General features: G+C 37.2%; 1 protein-coding gene across 2 annotated transcripts; it reads left to right on the plus strand.

The window, feature by feature from the left end:
* The first annotated feature begins 1,755 nt into the window (after window positions 1-1,755).
* LOC121422393 (N-acetyllactosaminide beta-1,6-N-acetylglucosaminyl-transferase-like) lies at window positions 1,756-16,460 on the plus strand. 2 transcript variants are annotated; one of them, XM_041617401.1, is made up of 2 exons: window positions 1,756-2,378; window positions 13,154-16,460. In XM_041617401.1, exon 2 carries the CDS (start codon window positions 13,931-13,933, stop codon window positions 15,374-15,376), a length of 1,446 nt encoding a protein of 481 aa, XP_041473335.1. In that variant the 5' UTR covers window positions 1,756-2,378; window positions 13,154-13,930; the 3' UTR covers window positions 15,377-16,460. The 2 variants fall into 2 exon arrangements, with proteins under 2 accessions (XP_041473335.1, XP_041473337.1); XM_041617403.1 differs by lacking the exon at window positions 1,756-2,378 and adding an exon at window positions 2,398-2,675.
* Window positions 16,461-17,103: the final 643 nt, after the last annotated feature.

Below are 17,103 nucleotides of genomic sequence, written 5' to 3' on the forward strand. Positions count from 1 at the left end.
GGTAAAGAGTTATATTCCATCGAATGCAAAGGGTGCAAAACCCACTTTTTCCACTTTTTATAATTTTTAATGTACACGCATGGAGCTATTAATAGCTCTATCTTATAATGGTACACGCATGAAAATTACTTTGTTGTAAGCTTTTTGTTTCATCAGAGTTTTGCCTTCACAATTTCAGTAAAATCATATCCCCTCTGTTAACTTTTGTGAGTTTCTGACATTTATATATTATCTGACTAGCTTCAATCCCTGTTGAACACGTCATTTGCCCCTAACTTTTGCACCAACACCTCCAACGTTTTCACAGTACCTCACATTTGAGGCTGCATGTCTTGAATTGCTCTCCTAAGTACCATTGCAGGGTTGTGATGAAGAAAATTTATCATAATTATGGTAAATACGTGCCTGCAAGTTACCAAGGATGTGCTGAGCCATGATTGCAGCTACAATTGTGTAACATTTACTTTTAAAAAAAATTATGAGAAGGGTAAAATTTCTTTGAAATTTGCAGGGGAAAAAATCTGATGAATCCAAAACCTTACAACAAAGTTGGTTTCGTGCTTGTACATTAAAACTAAAAGAGTGGGAAAAGTGGGTGTTGTATCCTTCGCCTTTGATGGACCAAAACTATGTATCCCGTGAGAATATTGTGACGCAAGGAAGGTATCAAATTTAAGTTGATGAGTTACTCAGTCATGTATAATAGACATCACAAGAATAAATGATGTATTATTGATATAGCTGATCTTTGAACTTCGGTTACCTTTTTTTAGAAACACCCTCTATATATATAATAATAATAATAATAACGTTTTATTTACCCAGGGTAGCCACTTTTGTTAGGAAACTGCTCTACCAGCGAGCCCTGCATAACATATGGTATCATTACCCTTCTCCAATGTACATGCTGAGCGCCTAGCAGGAAAGTAGAAGGTCCCAATTTTATGAGTCTTTGGTATGATTCGGCCGAGGTTCGAACCCACGACCTCCCGTTCATAGGGCGGACGCTCTACCACTGAGTCATTATAAATAAATTACGTAATATACCAATGTCATTAATTGGGCATCACATTATATCAAGCATTCGTGCAATCGTCAAGTCTATTATTGAATAAAATGCACATGAATCGATCATCAAAGTTTTTGTCTTCTTCTTCCATCACATTCCTGTCATAGAGTATTGTCTTATCCGTGGATACCATAGTTACGTTATCTTTTCTTAATTCTTTTGGCCGTGGGGGCCGTTTCATAAAGCTGTTCGTAAGTTAAGAGCGACTATATTACGACTGGTGAACCTTTCTCACGCGCTAAACCATCGCAAATGGTGTTATAGCATTTACCGAAAGAAAGGATCACCAGTCGTTCTTAAAGTCGCTCTTATCCTACGAACAGCTTTATGAAACACCCACCTGTTTTTGTTTCCAGAAGACTGAAATCATTGAATTTCTTTTCTTTTTTATTTGATTGCCATTCATTCGGCGGATATGAATATTGTGCGAGTCCCGTGCGAGTCATATGCAAACGGATGTAGACGAGGGTGGAGGGAGTGCGTCTTTGTGTCAAGTGTATTTCACATGCAATTTGTTAAAATTAAATCGGTAGATTTCCAGTACATAATAACACTAAACGAACTTTAATGCAGTACTAATCCATTCATTTTTTTTACTCAACTAAACAAACAAAATTCATCTTGTCCAATCTAAACAATGAAGAGTTAGAATTTGGTCTGGATTCAATGTAATTTTAAAAACAGATAAATATATACACCCCTACTGTCTCTCCACCACGCACATAACGTAGTCTGCTGTACAAACCCTTCACTAATCATGGGTCTAAATGTGTAGCCTACCCATGCCTTGTGTACTGAACCCGGGTACTGAATTAGGTCCTCTCGCTCTGCACGGCTGAATTGAAACAGCAAGTTTTGTGTGTGCTAGTCTTTCCATGGAGACACACTCAAAGGTTCAATCAGAGTCTGTGCCTGCGGAATACACATAACGCTGATCTTCCATATTAGCATGATTGATATTGATGATACAATATACAGATGAATGATTCGTAAGCTACAGATGTCATATCGGCTTAGCTGGCGCTCTTGCGGCGGATACTCCAAGTTAAAATTCGAAGTGAGACTACACCTCACGATCAAAGGTTCTATTGACTATTCAGGACGGAGTAAAGACGGTAATTAACATCACAATACCAAGAAGTCCAAGCAGAGCACATTGTCAACTTACTGAGCATCTTTATCTATTGTATTGCCCGATGCGATGTTGAGCTCGTGTGAGCTGAACGACCATTGCTGTTGGCTGTATGTGAACGGGACGTTTCGCACTCAATTAACCGGTAACATCCCTAACGATCCAACTTCCTGAAAGGTAAGGAAATGAACAATTATTTATATTTAGCCTTGCAGTATATAGTTCATCATATGGTTCAGTCAACGTGAGTACCATGTACTTCGATCAGTAGGTCCATGCTTCGATGGAAACAGTTGTCCTTCGGCATTCCTCGCATTGCTTCATTCATTTCAAAAAATCATGGGATGTATTTCATCTGCAGCTGTATGAGCATGATTTTTAAGATCGTGTTACTTTTGGGGGGTTTCTGAGCTGGCGCCTTTCAGTTAAAGGATATCTTAGCAGATTAGAAAACTGACCAACATTGATAAACAGGTAGGTTGTATGTTAATTTAGTCTAATTAGTCTTTACCAATTGTGTAATACCAGCAGGGGACGATGACCACGAGATTGTGCGTCATTATTGATTTTGTCTTACTTTTTTTCTCCAAATGTCAGAAAAAATAAAGAATATCACTTTTCTGGCATTAGGGCCGAGTTGATACTAAGTCAAAGTTGTCTTACATAACTGTAAAAAGATTTAGTCTTATTTTTCTCTTTTAACTGTTGAACAATAATGTACTGAAGAATACATAAAACAAATCATTGTTTTCTTTATTACATCTTTATCCACTATAGGCAGCAATGGGTGAATATTTGGAGAAAAAAAATTAAGGAAAAGAATCCAAGATGATATTATAGCTGTTAACAAGAAAGAATCCACAGGCGATTAATTCACAGGCTGATTCAGAGGGTCCAAGGTGCCACCCCCTATTGACATTATTTGTAATGAATAAGGCCCTTTGCACGACATGACATGACAATGGCCATTCTGGAGATCAATTATCATGTTCCACGTCAGATGCTATTTTTTTTTTTCATGGACCCCTACGAAAAACAGCATGTGCTGATAGGGTGTTCCATCCCACAAGTGGTAAATAAATAAAAAAAAACGACTGTATCACTGATAAACCAAAATAAACTCTTTTACATATATAACAAAGTCCTTGTTGAACATTACAAAAAAAGTACCCTGTTGTACCTCCTATAGTGTTGACAACTATATGATTTTGTCAATGGACTGGGAGACTTCTTTGAACAAAGCTAGTAAATTCACTGTGATATTGACGGGGATATTGAATCACTGCAAATGAAGAGATTAGTACTGATAATTTGCAAGAGTACATGTACTCCCGGCATGTACTGTCCGACTTCCAACTAATACTTGCAAACTTCAGATCACTATCACAGAATGATGTTTGGAAGATTGTTTTGAATCTCAGCAAAGATTCATGTTCCCTCGATCACATGCCAGCGAAATTGGTCGTTGAATGTCTGGGTACTACCTGCCTTACGAAAATAATAAAGCTGCCATTACCCGATTGCAAACGTTACTCGGGTTGGAAACTAGCCTGTGCCAAAGAATCATTCATGTAACTTGGAAATGAACTTCACTAACAGCATGTGTCACAATGTCCTTGTGTTAACTGAAGGGGCAGTCACTGCTAATTAGGAACACCTCCATTGTAACAATCTCTTCCCAATCGGCTTTATAGTAAATTATCATAGTACACAAACCGCGTTATTAAAAGTTCAGAGTGCTTTACTATTGGCTAGGAACCAACAGAAAGCTACCTCCTTCATACTCTAATAATTATTATACTTGCTTATATAGCGCCTATTACTTTGTCAGAAGTCTCTAAGCACTCTACAGTATATGCAGCATAATTACCCTGGCTTTATAGCAGTGCAGCTGTTACGCGTGCTGCGTTTCAAGGAATAAATTCCTGCCATGTACCCATTTACCTCACCTGGGTTGAGTGCAGCACATTGTGGATCAATTTCTTGCTGAAGGAAATTACGTCATGGTTGGGATTTGAACCCACGACCCTCTGTTTCAGAGTCTGGAGACTAATCCACCTGGCCACAACCATTGGCGGCGGAAGCCAAAAATTTTAGGAGGGGACAACCAAAAAATTTTTGACAAGCAAAAAAAAAAAAGGTTCTCAGCCCAAAAAATTTAGGGGGGTCGTAGGAAAATAAATTGACAAGCAAAAAAAGATCATCAACAACAAATTTAGGGGGGACACGTCCCCCCCGCTTCCGCCGCCTATGGCCACAACGCTCCACTAGACGATAGATTCTACTAGGATCCATGCATGCTTAGACCAATAAGTACTGCGTTCGACACGGTTGACCACGGTATACTTGCTAAAATATTAGAATCTGATTTGGGGATATTAGATTCTGTTTTATGTTGGTTGCAGTCTTACCTGGGCAGCAAAATATATCAATTGGTGACATTATCTTGAAACAAGAAACTTGACGTTTATATTCCTTTCAGGGACCCATGATTAAAACTTATTCCATAAAAAACTGGATTTTTTGCCAGAGTTTTTTAATTTATAAGTTTCAATGGCATAATTTTGTTTGCCAGAGTTTTTTTTATAGCAGAATTTTTATGCAACGGGTCCAATGTGTGATTCCTTCAGCACTCGAGCCAGGTGAGATGAACGGGCCGGTACCCGGTATGATTAATTCTTTTACCGCCTATTAAAGGAAACCAAACCCCAAGAAGAGAAGCAATCTTACTGCAGAGAGTAAAATGAGAGGAACAAATGAAAAAGTTTCATCAAAATTGGTTATGAAATAAGCAAGTTTATTTATAAAGTCTTGTATGGGGATCCTCAAATTGGCAAATGTCCTTCAAAATGGCTGATTTTGTGGACTACTCTCCATTTGTTTTGTACACAAATTTTCAGATTTTCCCCTTTATTTTACATAATATTTCACATTATCTCCTCCTGACCTTGACATTATGTGGTGTGAATTATGTTTTCTCATGACATATGTCGTGCTCAGAAGGAGGCAAGATGCAATTTGAAAGATAATAAGGAAAATCTGAAAAATTGTGTATAAAACAAATGGAGAGTTGTCCACAAAATCAGCCATTTTGAAGCACGTTTGCCAATTTGAGGATCCCCATAGAAAGTACAACAAGAGTTTTCAAACTCCCATAACTTGCTTATTTCATAACCGATTTTGATGAAACTTGTTTTAAATTGTTCCTCTCATTTTACTCTTTGCTATAAGATTGCTTCTCTTCTTTGGTTTTGGTTCCCTTTAATATGGCGGCTCAGCTACAGCCGGGATAATGATATGAGTATCAACAGTAGCGGACCGTGACCCGGAGTAGACAAAGCATTGGGGGGCACTGCATTGTTTGTGAACAACGCTGTGCCCCCCCCCCCCCAATGCTTTGTCTCCTCCGGGTCACGGTCCGCCACTGAGTATCAATTCAATCTTTATTTCGCAAAATAGGATAAAAATACAAAGAAATATCAAATGAGATTAGATAATACAATACATTGCGTGGCTTTCCATGAAGGTTATCAGAAACCTGTAAGGCTGGATCGCCAAAACATAGTAAAAAGACAACAATATTAATAAAAAAAATATCAGAGCGCAGGTCCATGAGTACATTGTATATGCACATAGTAACTTTGCTATATAAGTGGACATATTATTACTATTATTTTCAAAACTTATTAGCTACCGCTGCATGCTCGCATTTCATTATAGTTAGATAGATATACCTCTATATGATCTAACAAACTACCCAAAATCACCCTTTCATGACGGTTAATGAATGTCGATTAATGGTTAAAAATAACCCATGCATTCTATTCATAATTACAAAAGTGCTTAAAATCATCAGTTCTCACTTCTCAGACCTTATCACCAAATGTCACGCTCTCATTGGGCCTATTAGATTGAGGTGATATATTTTTCATGAATTCCTAGTCATATTTCTACAATCTAAAAAATATTGGGTAAAAGTGCTTCATGAGGAAAATTATGTGTCCAAACTCCAACCAACATTGGGCATTACTTTGGGGCATTTTTATTTATCCAGTGTGATGATAATTTTGCCAATTCTAAAGTAAATACTACTTATATTTCATACTTCACGCATTGGTGTAATACATATACTGCCACAAATTGATTGGACTTATACTGTCTTTGAATACACTAGGTTCATTATTCTTTAAGTTATTCAGGAAACACCAATATGATCATTAGACCAAAAATTAAAGAAAGGGTTGATATTCCGAACATTTTGTGAGATTATTCCGAAGGCTTGTTAACCCATATTATGGTTAATACGGTTTGTTAGTCCGAACAATAGAATACAGGTTCGTCAGTACAAAAATAGGAAAATTTCGCAATGCAGAACGCTTACACGAATATAAAAAAAATGCATTATCAATTTCCGTTCATGACAAAAAGCAACCAATAACACTTCGTCAAAAGTTATTAAATCAAAACAGCAATTTCGTCCTGGACTAACGACCTATCTGCAATTTTTTGTCAGCTCCGAAACTTACGTCGAGACAGCTATTCCGATTCACCATTTTTCAAGAAATATTGACGGGCATTTTCAACAATTTTATACATCTATGTTGAAAGCGTTTGTGTCCCGAAGAGAATACTCGCTATGATAGCTGCAATGTACTACATGAACCTTACCTCAGCTTCGTAATCATGGAGATAGCGAACCTTATATCCTTTTTTATGAACCAACCTTTTTGAAGACATAACTTCATTTCATTTTCGGATAAACAAATTTTCGGGGACTTTACTGAAGTATAAAAGTGAGATTTGTGGCACGCGCATGTACATGTAGAATAGGTGTGACCTACCAAGTATTCTTCACATCCATGCATGCTGTCAATTAGTGATATATTTTAATGCAATAAATCTAAATGATGTCAATATACGCTTTTAATGATGAGTAAATTGTGTTTGTATATTAGATCAAACCAATAGCCATTTGGTTGAATGGATTGGAGACCAATTACCAATTGGTTTCAATTGGGACAAACGGCTAATTGGTTTCAATATGGGTACACATTGTTTCACTTTCCATGTACATTGTATTCAATTGGTATTCATTTGGATAGTCAATGGGTATTCAATTTGAATTTGTCCTGGGATATAGGCTATCTATGCATATTCGGTGATCCTTGAACTAACTCAAGCTGTTGCTTTGTAGAAAAGTCGGGAACAAACCTTTTTTGTGTGGAAAAACTGTCGAAAAGTGTGAGCTGTTCCGGAGCTGTAGCTCCTTTTTTTCCCGCCATGTCGAAATCGGGCTGCAGCCTTGCGACCTACTTGAGCGCAATGCAGAGCTACTCGGCCATTGATGGCGTGCAGGTATCCCATGAGCAGGAGAATGCCTTTGAGAGAAGCGCAAAAGTTTTGAAAATGGATTTAGCAGTTTAGGTTGTTCTGTTTCTCTCTTTTCATCTGTGCGCCTTGTATTGAGCATTTGGCGCCTTAGTAATCACATTTATTATTAGCAAAAAAAAGCAAATTAAGGCAAAGAAAATGGAAAACAGAGTAAACAAACGAAACTTTAAAAGGGAGTAGACTAAAAAGAGAGAAAACAGACCAAAACAGTTTTGCAATATATTATTTATGACATAATAACATCAAAGCCTTTATTTAAAGCAAACATATAACATTCCTGTACAATCCAGGAAGCGAAAGAAACTGTAAAATTTGAAGAAATCATAATTTGGACGAAGGTAAGAAATCATATGCAAGCCAATTAATAATTGGTTTGCATGCTTGAAGGATAGTGTATAACATCAATGGATGCTGAATACATTCCATAAAAAAGGGGGGAACCCCGCTTTCGTGTTTATTTTGGAATTCATTTTGTGCAATATATTGTTCACATGCATGCCTTCTCTTCAGGATAACCTCAAATAATCACCTCTTACGATCCTCTTTTACGATGCAAGCTAATGTACTGTGTTCACAACACACCGACAATTTAAAGGACAAGTCCACCCCAACAAAAAATTGATTTGAATTGATTTCTCGTCATTGTCATGTAAAATGAAGTTTCATTCCTCCCTAAGCACGTGGAATTCCATTATTTTTACATTTTGTGCTTCAGGGAAGGAGGTCTATTGTCAAATTCGTAAAAATTGAAATATTGTATAATTCAAACAATAAAAAACAAAAGAAATAGTGAGTGAGTGACATCATCAACTCTCTCATTTGGATGTAACTGGCTCGTTCATATAACTATTTTGTTGAAAATAAGCGAAACTTTGAAATGTCGTAACTTTCTTACTTTACATCCGATTTTGATGAAAATTTTCAGCATTCTGCTTGTCTGATTTTTCTCTATTGATTCAAATCAAAATTTTTCTGAGGTGGACTTGACCTTTAAAGTTAAAAGGTCAAGTCTACCCCCAAAATCTCCGTTCTGTGGAATGGGGGCCTTAAAAAAACATATATTGTATATCTATCATAGAGCACTTTGCAATAATGATTGAAATAAAAATGATATAAAACAAGCATTACACTGAAATTCTAACGAAAAATCGGAGGTAGGAATGGGAGCATTTCACGAAAGGACTTGTCGGACATTTTATCCGACAAGTCCCAATTCATCCGAGAGTTACCATAGTAACACTGGGTTTAAAAGCCAATCAAAATCAAGGAAAGTTGTCAGATTTAAAAACTTGTGAAACAACAGAAGTTGATGAAAACGCTCTTCTGATAAAAGAGACATTTTTAACTTTAGCTCATTTTCACAAAATATGATTTACATTATTGCCGGTATTCAAAATGTAGGAGATGATGATGTCTCACACACGCCTTACATTTTTATTTCATTCTTTAAAAAATATCAAATGATTTCATTATTTTCCTCAAATAACGTAAAAATTGGTTTGATTCTTTATAAAACATGTTATGTCATTATTGTTGTTGATCAGTGGGTATCTTCTTTATTTCCAAGGGTATAAAGATTGAAAATATTAGAAATGTCATACAAAACAGTAAGCATGGTCAGTGTGTTACACCATTGGCCCCTCATCTGAATGCATGGAGATGGAGATGAAATGTGGAAAAGGTGATTTTTTTGTGCATGAATTGAATCTTATTATGGCCCTGGGAAACGGGGATGCTGGGGATAGACACCCCAAGATTTTCCTTGGGGGTGCTGCGTGTGTTATTCTCCAAGGGCAGCACCCCCTGGAAATGTGGTATGTAATTATGAAAAGTGGCAAAAATGTAACTAAAATAACCTACACTTTGGTTTAGTGAAAACGCTTTCTTTTTGCTTGTCAATTTTTTTTCCTGGATCCTAATCAACTTCATTTTGTAGCGAAACCTTTTTTCTTGCTTGTCAAATTTAAACCAGCACCCCTCTGAAAACAGCTAATGAATAATCATTCACAGAAGAAAACACTAATGTGATAATAAAATATTCCATTGACCCACAATGACCTTTGACCATGATCACGTGACCCAAGACATGCGCAAAACAATCATTTATACTTGATTACCCTTATATGTCGATGTTTCATGAGCGAGATCCTTAAACTTTCTCAGTTATGATGCCTATTCAACACATCTCCCAACACGACCAGAGTTCATTGACCTTTAAATGATCTTTGATCTTGGCCATGTTCCTGAAAATCGCACATGATATTCAGGGATACCTGCATGCTCTTATGTTCAACTTTTTTTTAACTAGATGCATAAACCTTTATAAAATTATGATGGCAATTCCTCAAATAACCCCAATATGGCCAAAGTTCGGTTACCCTAAGTGACCTTTAGCCTTAATCATGTGACCTGAAAGTCTGAAACTCACGCAGGATCTGCAGTTTTACACGATTATATTTATGTCTAAGTTTTATGAACTATAGGTCCATACTGTCAAAGTTATTACAACATTTCAAAAGCTTAACCTTGGTTATTATATGATTTCTATATTGATTTCACCAACATGGTCAAAGTTCATTGACCCTAAATGACCATTGACCTTGGTCATATGACCTGAAACTCAGGCAGGATGTTCAATACTAGTAATACTTTATTACCCTTATGTTCCAGTTTCATTACTAGGTCTATATACTTTCTAAGTTAGGATGACATTTCATAAACTTAACCTTGGTTAAGATTTCAATGTTGACGCCGTCGCCGCCGCCGTCGGAAAGCGACGCCTATAGTCTCGCTCTATAATATGCAGACGAGAAAAAAAATGTTCTCGTGGCCCTGTGCTGGTAACTGCCTTGTTTATGAAAGAATTCGCATTACATTCTAAGCAAATAGTTTACAATCTAGTGAATATTCATTATACACAAATGAATCGATGGTTAAAAAAAAATTACTCACATGATCATTCATGTTCTAGGCCATATTCATGATACAGTTGAATCAATGTTTTATCAAGGTCATGCTCACTGCCTTTGATTTACTATAATTGAACATTTCTGATGAATATCGAATTTAGTAAGATTTTTTTAAGGATAGTAATACCTTTCGACATGTTTATCAAGTCTCTAAGTTAATGTATCGTTTAATTTCTTTGAAGATATTTTGGCACTCGGTACTGATTGTGGTTACTCAAGTTATCTTTGAAACCTTTTTCTTTAATTATGATAGGTGTATCTGAGATTCAATTTTATACATTCAGTTCACATTATCTGGCAAAATATTTTCTCAGATAACGTTACTCATATTGAAGTTTGTTGGGAATTTTGCTTATACATGTAGAACAGGGAGGGTTCTGAGAAACAAGTGAAAACTTATCTTGGTATGTTTCTCAGGACTTTCTTGATAAACTACATGTAATTTTAAAACTAAAATCAGAAGTACAGATATTTTGAATGAGAAACTTGTTTCTGATTCTTGGCCGTACGCAGCAGCCCCCCCCCCCCTCCCAAATTTTGAAAACTTGCATTCTTTACTGAAAGTTTTCACAAAATTCACCAAAAGTTTGCATAAAATCCTTAAATTTCATTTTAGAAAATGCAAAAGCTCCCCAGCGACACGCTCGGTCGCTTCTTTCTCTCGCTTTCGATTTTTTTTCGAAAAAGTTAAGGCGTCCGCCCCCCTCCCCCGAAAAAAATTGCGTGAGTACATGTTCTGATCGATTGCGTAATACCGTTGCACATTGTGCCGAATTCGGACTGACTAGACTCAGGACCACTTACTTGATGCACGATGAATAAATATGAATTTTATCCACAACGGAGACTCTCCTGTGCATTGAATTTTAATGGTTTGTCTTTCGATGAACATGAGCCGATATAAATTTGTGCTTATGGTTCGTTATTTTCAATCTCGTTCACATTCATGGAATTTCAGAAGCACTTGATTTCATTATCTTAGGATTTTTTTCGATAATGGCTTTGCTAACATTGTGAGAGCTCGAGTGAATAACATAATCAATTTTCATCGGGATCACACTACAGCAAGGGCGGAGGTTGCTTTGAGCATGGGGAGGTGCACGTCCTGGGGAGGTAATAAAGTGGTATGGGGGGTGCACATCTTCGGAAGGTGGAACACTAAATTTGGAAAATCAGCTGTTGAAAGCAGAAGGGGTGCAAATTTCGTCTTTTCTGGGGTGAACTTGACCTTTTAAATATAATGAAACAGCTCAAAACAGGAAGTGGGGAGATCAGGGTATCCAAAATAGTTTATCGGGGTTGTATTATTACACCCCCTGGTTCAATTGAACAAAATGACCCCCACCTTCGATCGTTTTCTTCACCGCGGACTCCCCTTTAGTATAAAGGGAGATAGAAGAGGACAAAAGATATTCGTCTCAACTCCATTATACCCTATATTCTGTTTAATACTCAGTGGCCCGTATTCTTAACTCAGGTTTTTGTCTGGTTTAAAGTTGTAGTATAGAGAGCCATTAGGGGCACAAATCCTTAACAGTAGGCCTTTACACATGCAATTTAATAATTCGTTGGCACTCAAATTGTTCATAATTTTCTGGGAATGATAACTGAAGGATTTATCTTCATTATGAAAGCAAAAGGAAACAAAATAGTACACATAAGAAATATACAATATAAACAGAATTTTTAAATTTTTCTGCTCCCATAATTTTAGCACAGAGTTATACCGTGGTCTAAGTTAAACCTAACTTCAGAATACGGGCCAATTAAGGAAAATATGTCGCTTTTATGCCCTCTTGTCCCCTGCAGAGGTATGAGGTATTTTTTATTGTAATAACCACACCATGCAGCTGCACAAAGGTTCGCGTTTAATGAAAAAAATATATAATAACAAATTTAATGCACAATTTCTATAACAAATTTGCTGTACCATGTAGCGGATCACGTTGAAGGATTTCAATTGCTTCTAACTCTTATTCATTGCATGATTGTTATACATAACAGTTGAACTGTAAACTGTGTTACGAAGACTTAAGCAATAAAGTGTCGGGTTTTCTCTGCTTACTAGTACTTTTCTGGGGAGTTCAAGGAGAATTCTTTTTGCATTGAACCTACTTTTTTTTACTTCTTCATTGGATGAACGAAGTATAAGTGGCTTTGGCATATACCGTATTAACAGCTGGTTCCCTATATATCTTCCGTCCCTATATTTATCCATAATTATGTTTTACCACTGACTGAGAATACCTGTGACATGTTTGGCAACACATGATTGAGTATGACTGTACGACATGATTTCTGCCTGCTTGTTTCGAGCACAACACGCTTTATAAAATCTAAACTTTGTCGATTGATTTGACAAGTTTATTGATCGTAGTAGCTTACAGAATATTTGATGAGACAGCTCGATAACAATCATCATGATGATGTATCAGCTGAAACAGAAAAAAAAGGTTGTGAATGTAAATGGAATCTTTCATTTTGTAGTGCTGTAACATGAACATACAATGGACGAATCATGATGAAAATATAGAGCAATCGAGAGAAATTTGACATGTATTTTTTTCTCTTTGTCTTTTGTTGTATACACAGATAGTTCCTGATGAGTGTAGCGTGCATGAATCGTGCCCCTTAACCGTCCAAGCTTCCAGCTTATTGAAGCATACACATTCGGCGTTACCTACAGAAACCATTGCAGGCAAGGCATCCTTAATTACTTGAGACCTTCAAACGATCATAGCTTCATCTCATCAGTTGATATATTGATCTACATATGAAACCATAGCAACTGCTTTCTAATATGCAAATCATCCAAATGGTGAATCGAAGTGACTTTTTTTCAGCCGTGATATTGCCAAACATCATTGACCGCCCTATGTCATCTTGGTGTGTAGTTCGGTTTCCATTGCGCAAGACATGCAAGAGGAGAATGAGTGGATGAGGATTCTGTCTAGATTCTTAATTCAAGTTTCCATTGGACTGTGTGGTGTCATCCTTTTTCCAAGGCATCTAGTGCATCGTTTGGAACAAGGAAATTTGAATGCGTTAATGACATAGAGCATGTATTCAGTTACAGGAGAATGTAATACATACAAGCTACTATTAACACTGCAAGAGAAATTGGAAAGTTACAGCTCATTGAAATACTTTAGATTTGTGTTAAAGCGAACTTGTTTTTGTATATGTACTTCGAGATGGTAATAGTGTGGCTTAGGTAATAGAACCACATGAGAATTGAACTTCCGATTTCACCTTGGAATATGCATCTGACAAGCTCGAAGTAATGTATTACTTGAAGACCATCATTCCTTGAAGTCTCAAATAAGGAAGGTAATTAATCTGCATCGTTATATCCATTAACTGTTCAAAATGACTTACTGTTCATTTTACAAAAAATTGTTACTTCTTACTATCGCCTTCGGGTTGGGACAGTTCATTGTTTACATGAGCGGGGACGGGGGTGATTATCATCACCGAATTAACGATCGGATGAGAGAGAAAAAAGCTCGAGGTTTGAAACCCAATCCCATAGAAGTCAAATCCAAGAGGACATCACACTCGAGGACCTTTGTCAACCATAGTAGTAACAGCAATGAAATTGTGACTGTGACGCCATCACCGAAAGTACAGTTCGATGGATCATGGAATTCTTCATTTGTAGCTCCAATGTATCACAGGCACTACCAAGTTAATTGCTCTGCTATCGTGGCTGATAACCGACGAGCCATAGATGTAGCTAACCGTCTGATGGGGAAACAGAAGGGGTCGATAGCAGTGCCTTCAGATGACACTGTTTTGGGGTGGACAAAGGATTGCGAGGTATTTAAAAGAGAGCGACGCTATCCAGAGAAACCGCGATCTGTTGAGGAAGAGGAATATCCAGTCGCTTTTATTATAGTGACGCACAAGGAGTCGGCACAAGTGGAGCGATTGTTGCGCGCCATTTATCATCCTCAAAACGTTTACTGCATCCATCCCGACGTGAAGTCCCCACCTGCATATCAGGATGCAATTAGAGGTATGGCGTCTTGCTTTGACAATGTCTTCATCCCCTCCAGAGTTGAAGATGTTCAGTACGCAGGATTCACTCGCCTCCAAGCCGATGTCAATTGTATGTCGGATCTCCTGCAGCACAGGGTCCAATGGCGGTATGTCATCAACCTCTGTGCCCAAGACTTTCCGCTTAAGACAAATCTTGAGGTAGTGCGCCAATTGAAGGCATACAAAGACAAGAACGATATCAACGGCATTCTCCCACCGTCATACATCAAAGGCAGGACTAAGTCACACTTCATCGCTGCTAACGGCAAAATGGTAGCAACGCGGAAGCTAAAGACGCCACCTCCGCATAATCTTACCATCTACTTCGGCAACGCTTACTACGCAGCAAGTCGCCAATTCGTTGATTACGTAATACACAACCAAGTAGCTGTAGATCTTCTTCAGTGGTCAGAGGACACGTTCAGTCCAGATGAGCATTACTGGGTGACTCTCAACCGTAGTCCTGGTATTCCAGGAGGTTACGCCAACGCAACATGGGATGCAAATGTACGCTTTATGAAGTGGGGTGATGTACCCACGCATCCGGCTTGTAAAGGAAAGTACGTCCGCGCCCTCTGCGTTTTCGGAGTTGGCTATCTGAATTACTTGGTGAAGGTGACCCACCTGTATGCTAACAAGTTCTATTATTCATTCGATCCTGTTGTTCTTCAGTGCCTTGAAGAATTGTTAGACTTCAGGACTGCTCACCCAGAAGCGATTACTGACTTTGTACCGAACTTTCCAGTCACTGATATGGTATGGCAACTAAATTAGGCAACATTCACCTAGCTGGCGTATAAAGGACTACATTGTGGCTGGAATTCGATGTTAATAAGATTTTCCGGTCAACTTCCACCTAAGAACAGACAGAGTATGTTAATCCACATTTGGTTTTTACCTCTCATTTAACTGTGGGTGGCCAAACATCGATCCGTCTGTGTTTTGTTGTTGCACTTACTTACATGTATATACCTACGTTGGTCGAGGTTGTATGGTTCTTCGTCTATAATAAAATAAAAATTTATATTTCTTTCTATTTGGGGAGCCCATTACATTTAGATTAAGGATTTTAACATTAGTATTACAATGTTCCATTTTATAATTTTGTTTGCTCAACTGCTTAGTGCCGTTGTAAAAATTGGGTGTTACATGATCTCTTTAATGTGTCAGTTTAGGGGAAAGGGAGGCCCGTAGTGATTTGTGATCATTTCCTGTCTCATTCTTATTCTTCTGACAATCTTGCTCAGTTAAACCAGCAAGTAGTTAAGAGTGCAGCCAGTAAATGTTCTAGGGTCATGTGACAACCCAAGCTGCTCCACCTCGACGACGTGACATGGCTCTGGGAAGCGGGGGTCCATTGAATAAATATAAACGCAGCACCCTCAAGAATTCTGATAGAAGTTGACAAATTGATAAATGTTAGGAAAATAACCTTTTTTAGTGACACCCCCCCCCCAAAAAAAAGAGGGGGCTTCTCAAATACTTTTTGACCCAGAATAACCTGCATTTTGTAGTAAAACTCTTTTGTTCTTTTTTGCTTGACACATTTTCTTGGACCAAAATAACTTTCATTGTGTAGTGAAACCTTTTTTCTTTCTTTTTGCTGTCAAATTTAAATTAGCACCCCCATTCAAAAAATTGTTACCAGGGCCCTGCAATGCAAATAATCAAAAGTAGTCTCTATTTGTACTGGACTATTTAAAAGGTGGAAGCCAAGTAACGTATGGTATTGTAATTTTTCTCGCTCTAATACGTTAATGGAGTCATATTTTTCATTCGGTTAACATACTATTATTTGTTCACCTTAACTATGAAGGAAGAAAGGAACATTATTAATTCAGGATTTTGTTTGATCTATCTGATAAGGGTTAAAAAAAATGAATTTCCATTTTCATTTTGCTAGCGAAAACTCATTGATGTAGGTTTCCCAATTCAAGAATTGTGCCTTCTCTGGAACCCGGATGAGTACATACGAGATGTTGCAATGTTTCAAACTTTCTTTCCCAGATGCGATTCTTTATTCAATTTTATATTAAAATGATTTATCGCAATATCGCAATTGTATGTGACGATGTAAGAAATGTGGGCTATACAGGGCAAATATATTTCCAATATTATTGGTACATTTTGCTTTTGAACAATGTATTACATATGAAATAAAATATTAAAAAACAAAATCTCTACCCCCTAATTACTGATATATGAAGTAACAGTAGTCAAATTATTATTATATTAATGTTTGATTGGTCAATAACTGTGGAAGATGCAATACGATTAAATTATATTTTGGGGAATATTGCAATAATGGCGTATTAGAGAAACACAACTCTTACGTCATCATCGTAAAAATGATGGGATTTTTTTATTTTGTAATTTTGTTTCCTGATTTCAGTATTGACAATCATGCATTACCAGTTGATAATCATATTAGAAAATGTTCGAATATATTCATGTATGTATTTATGTGTGTGTTTTATTCATAAGATGTAGGAATATTAGTC

Source organism: Lytechinus variegatus, chromosome 10 (genome assembly GCF_018143015.1).
Source record: "Lytechinus variegatus isolate NC3 chromosome 10, Lvar_3.0, whole genome shotgun sequence".
Lineage (NCBI taxonomy): Eukaryota > Metazoa > Echinodermata > Echinoidea > Temnopleuroida > Toxopneustidae > Lytechinus > Lytechinus variegatus.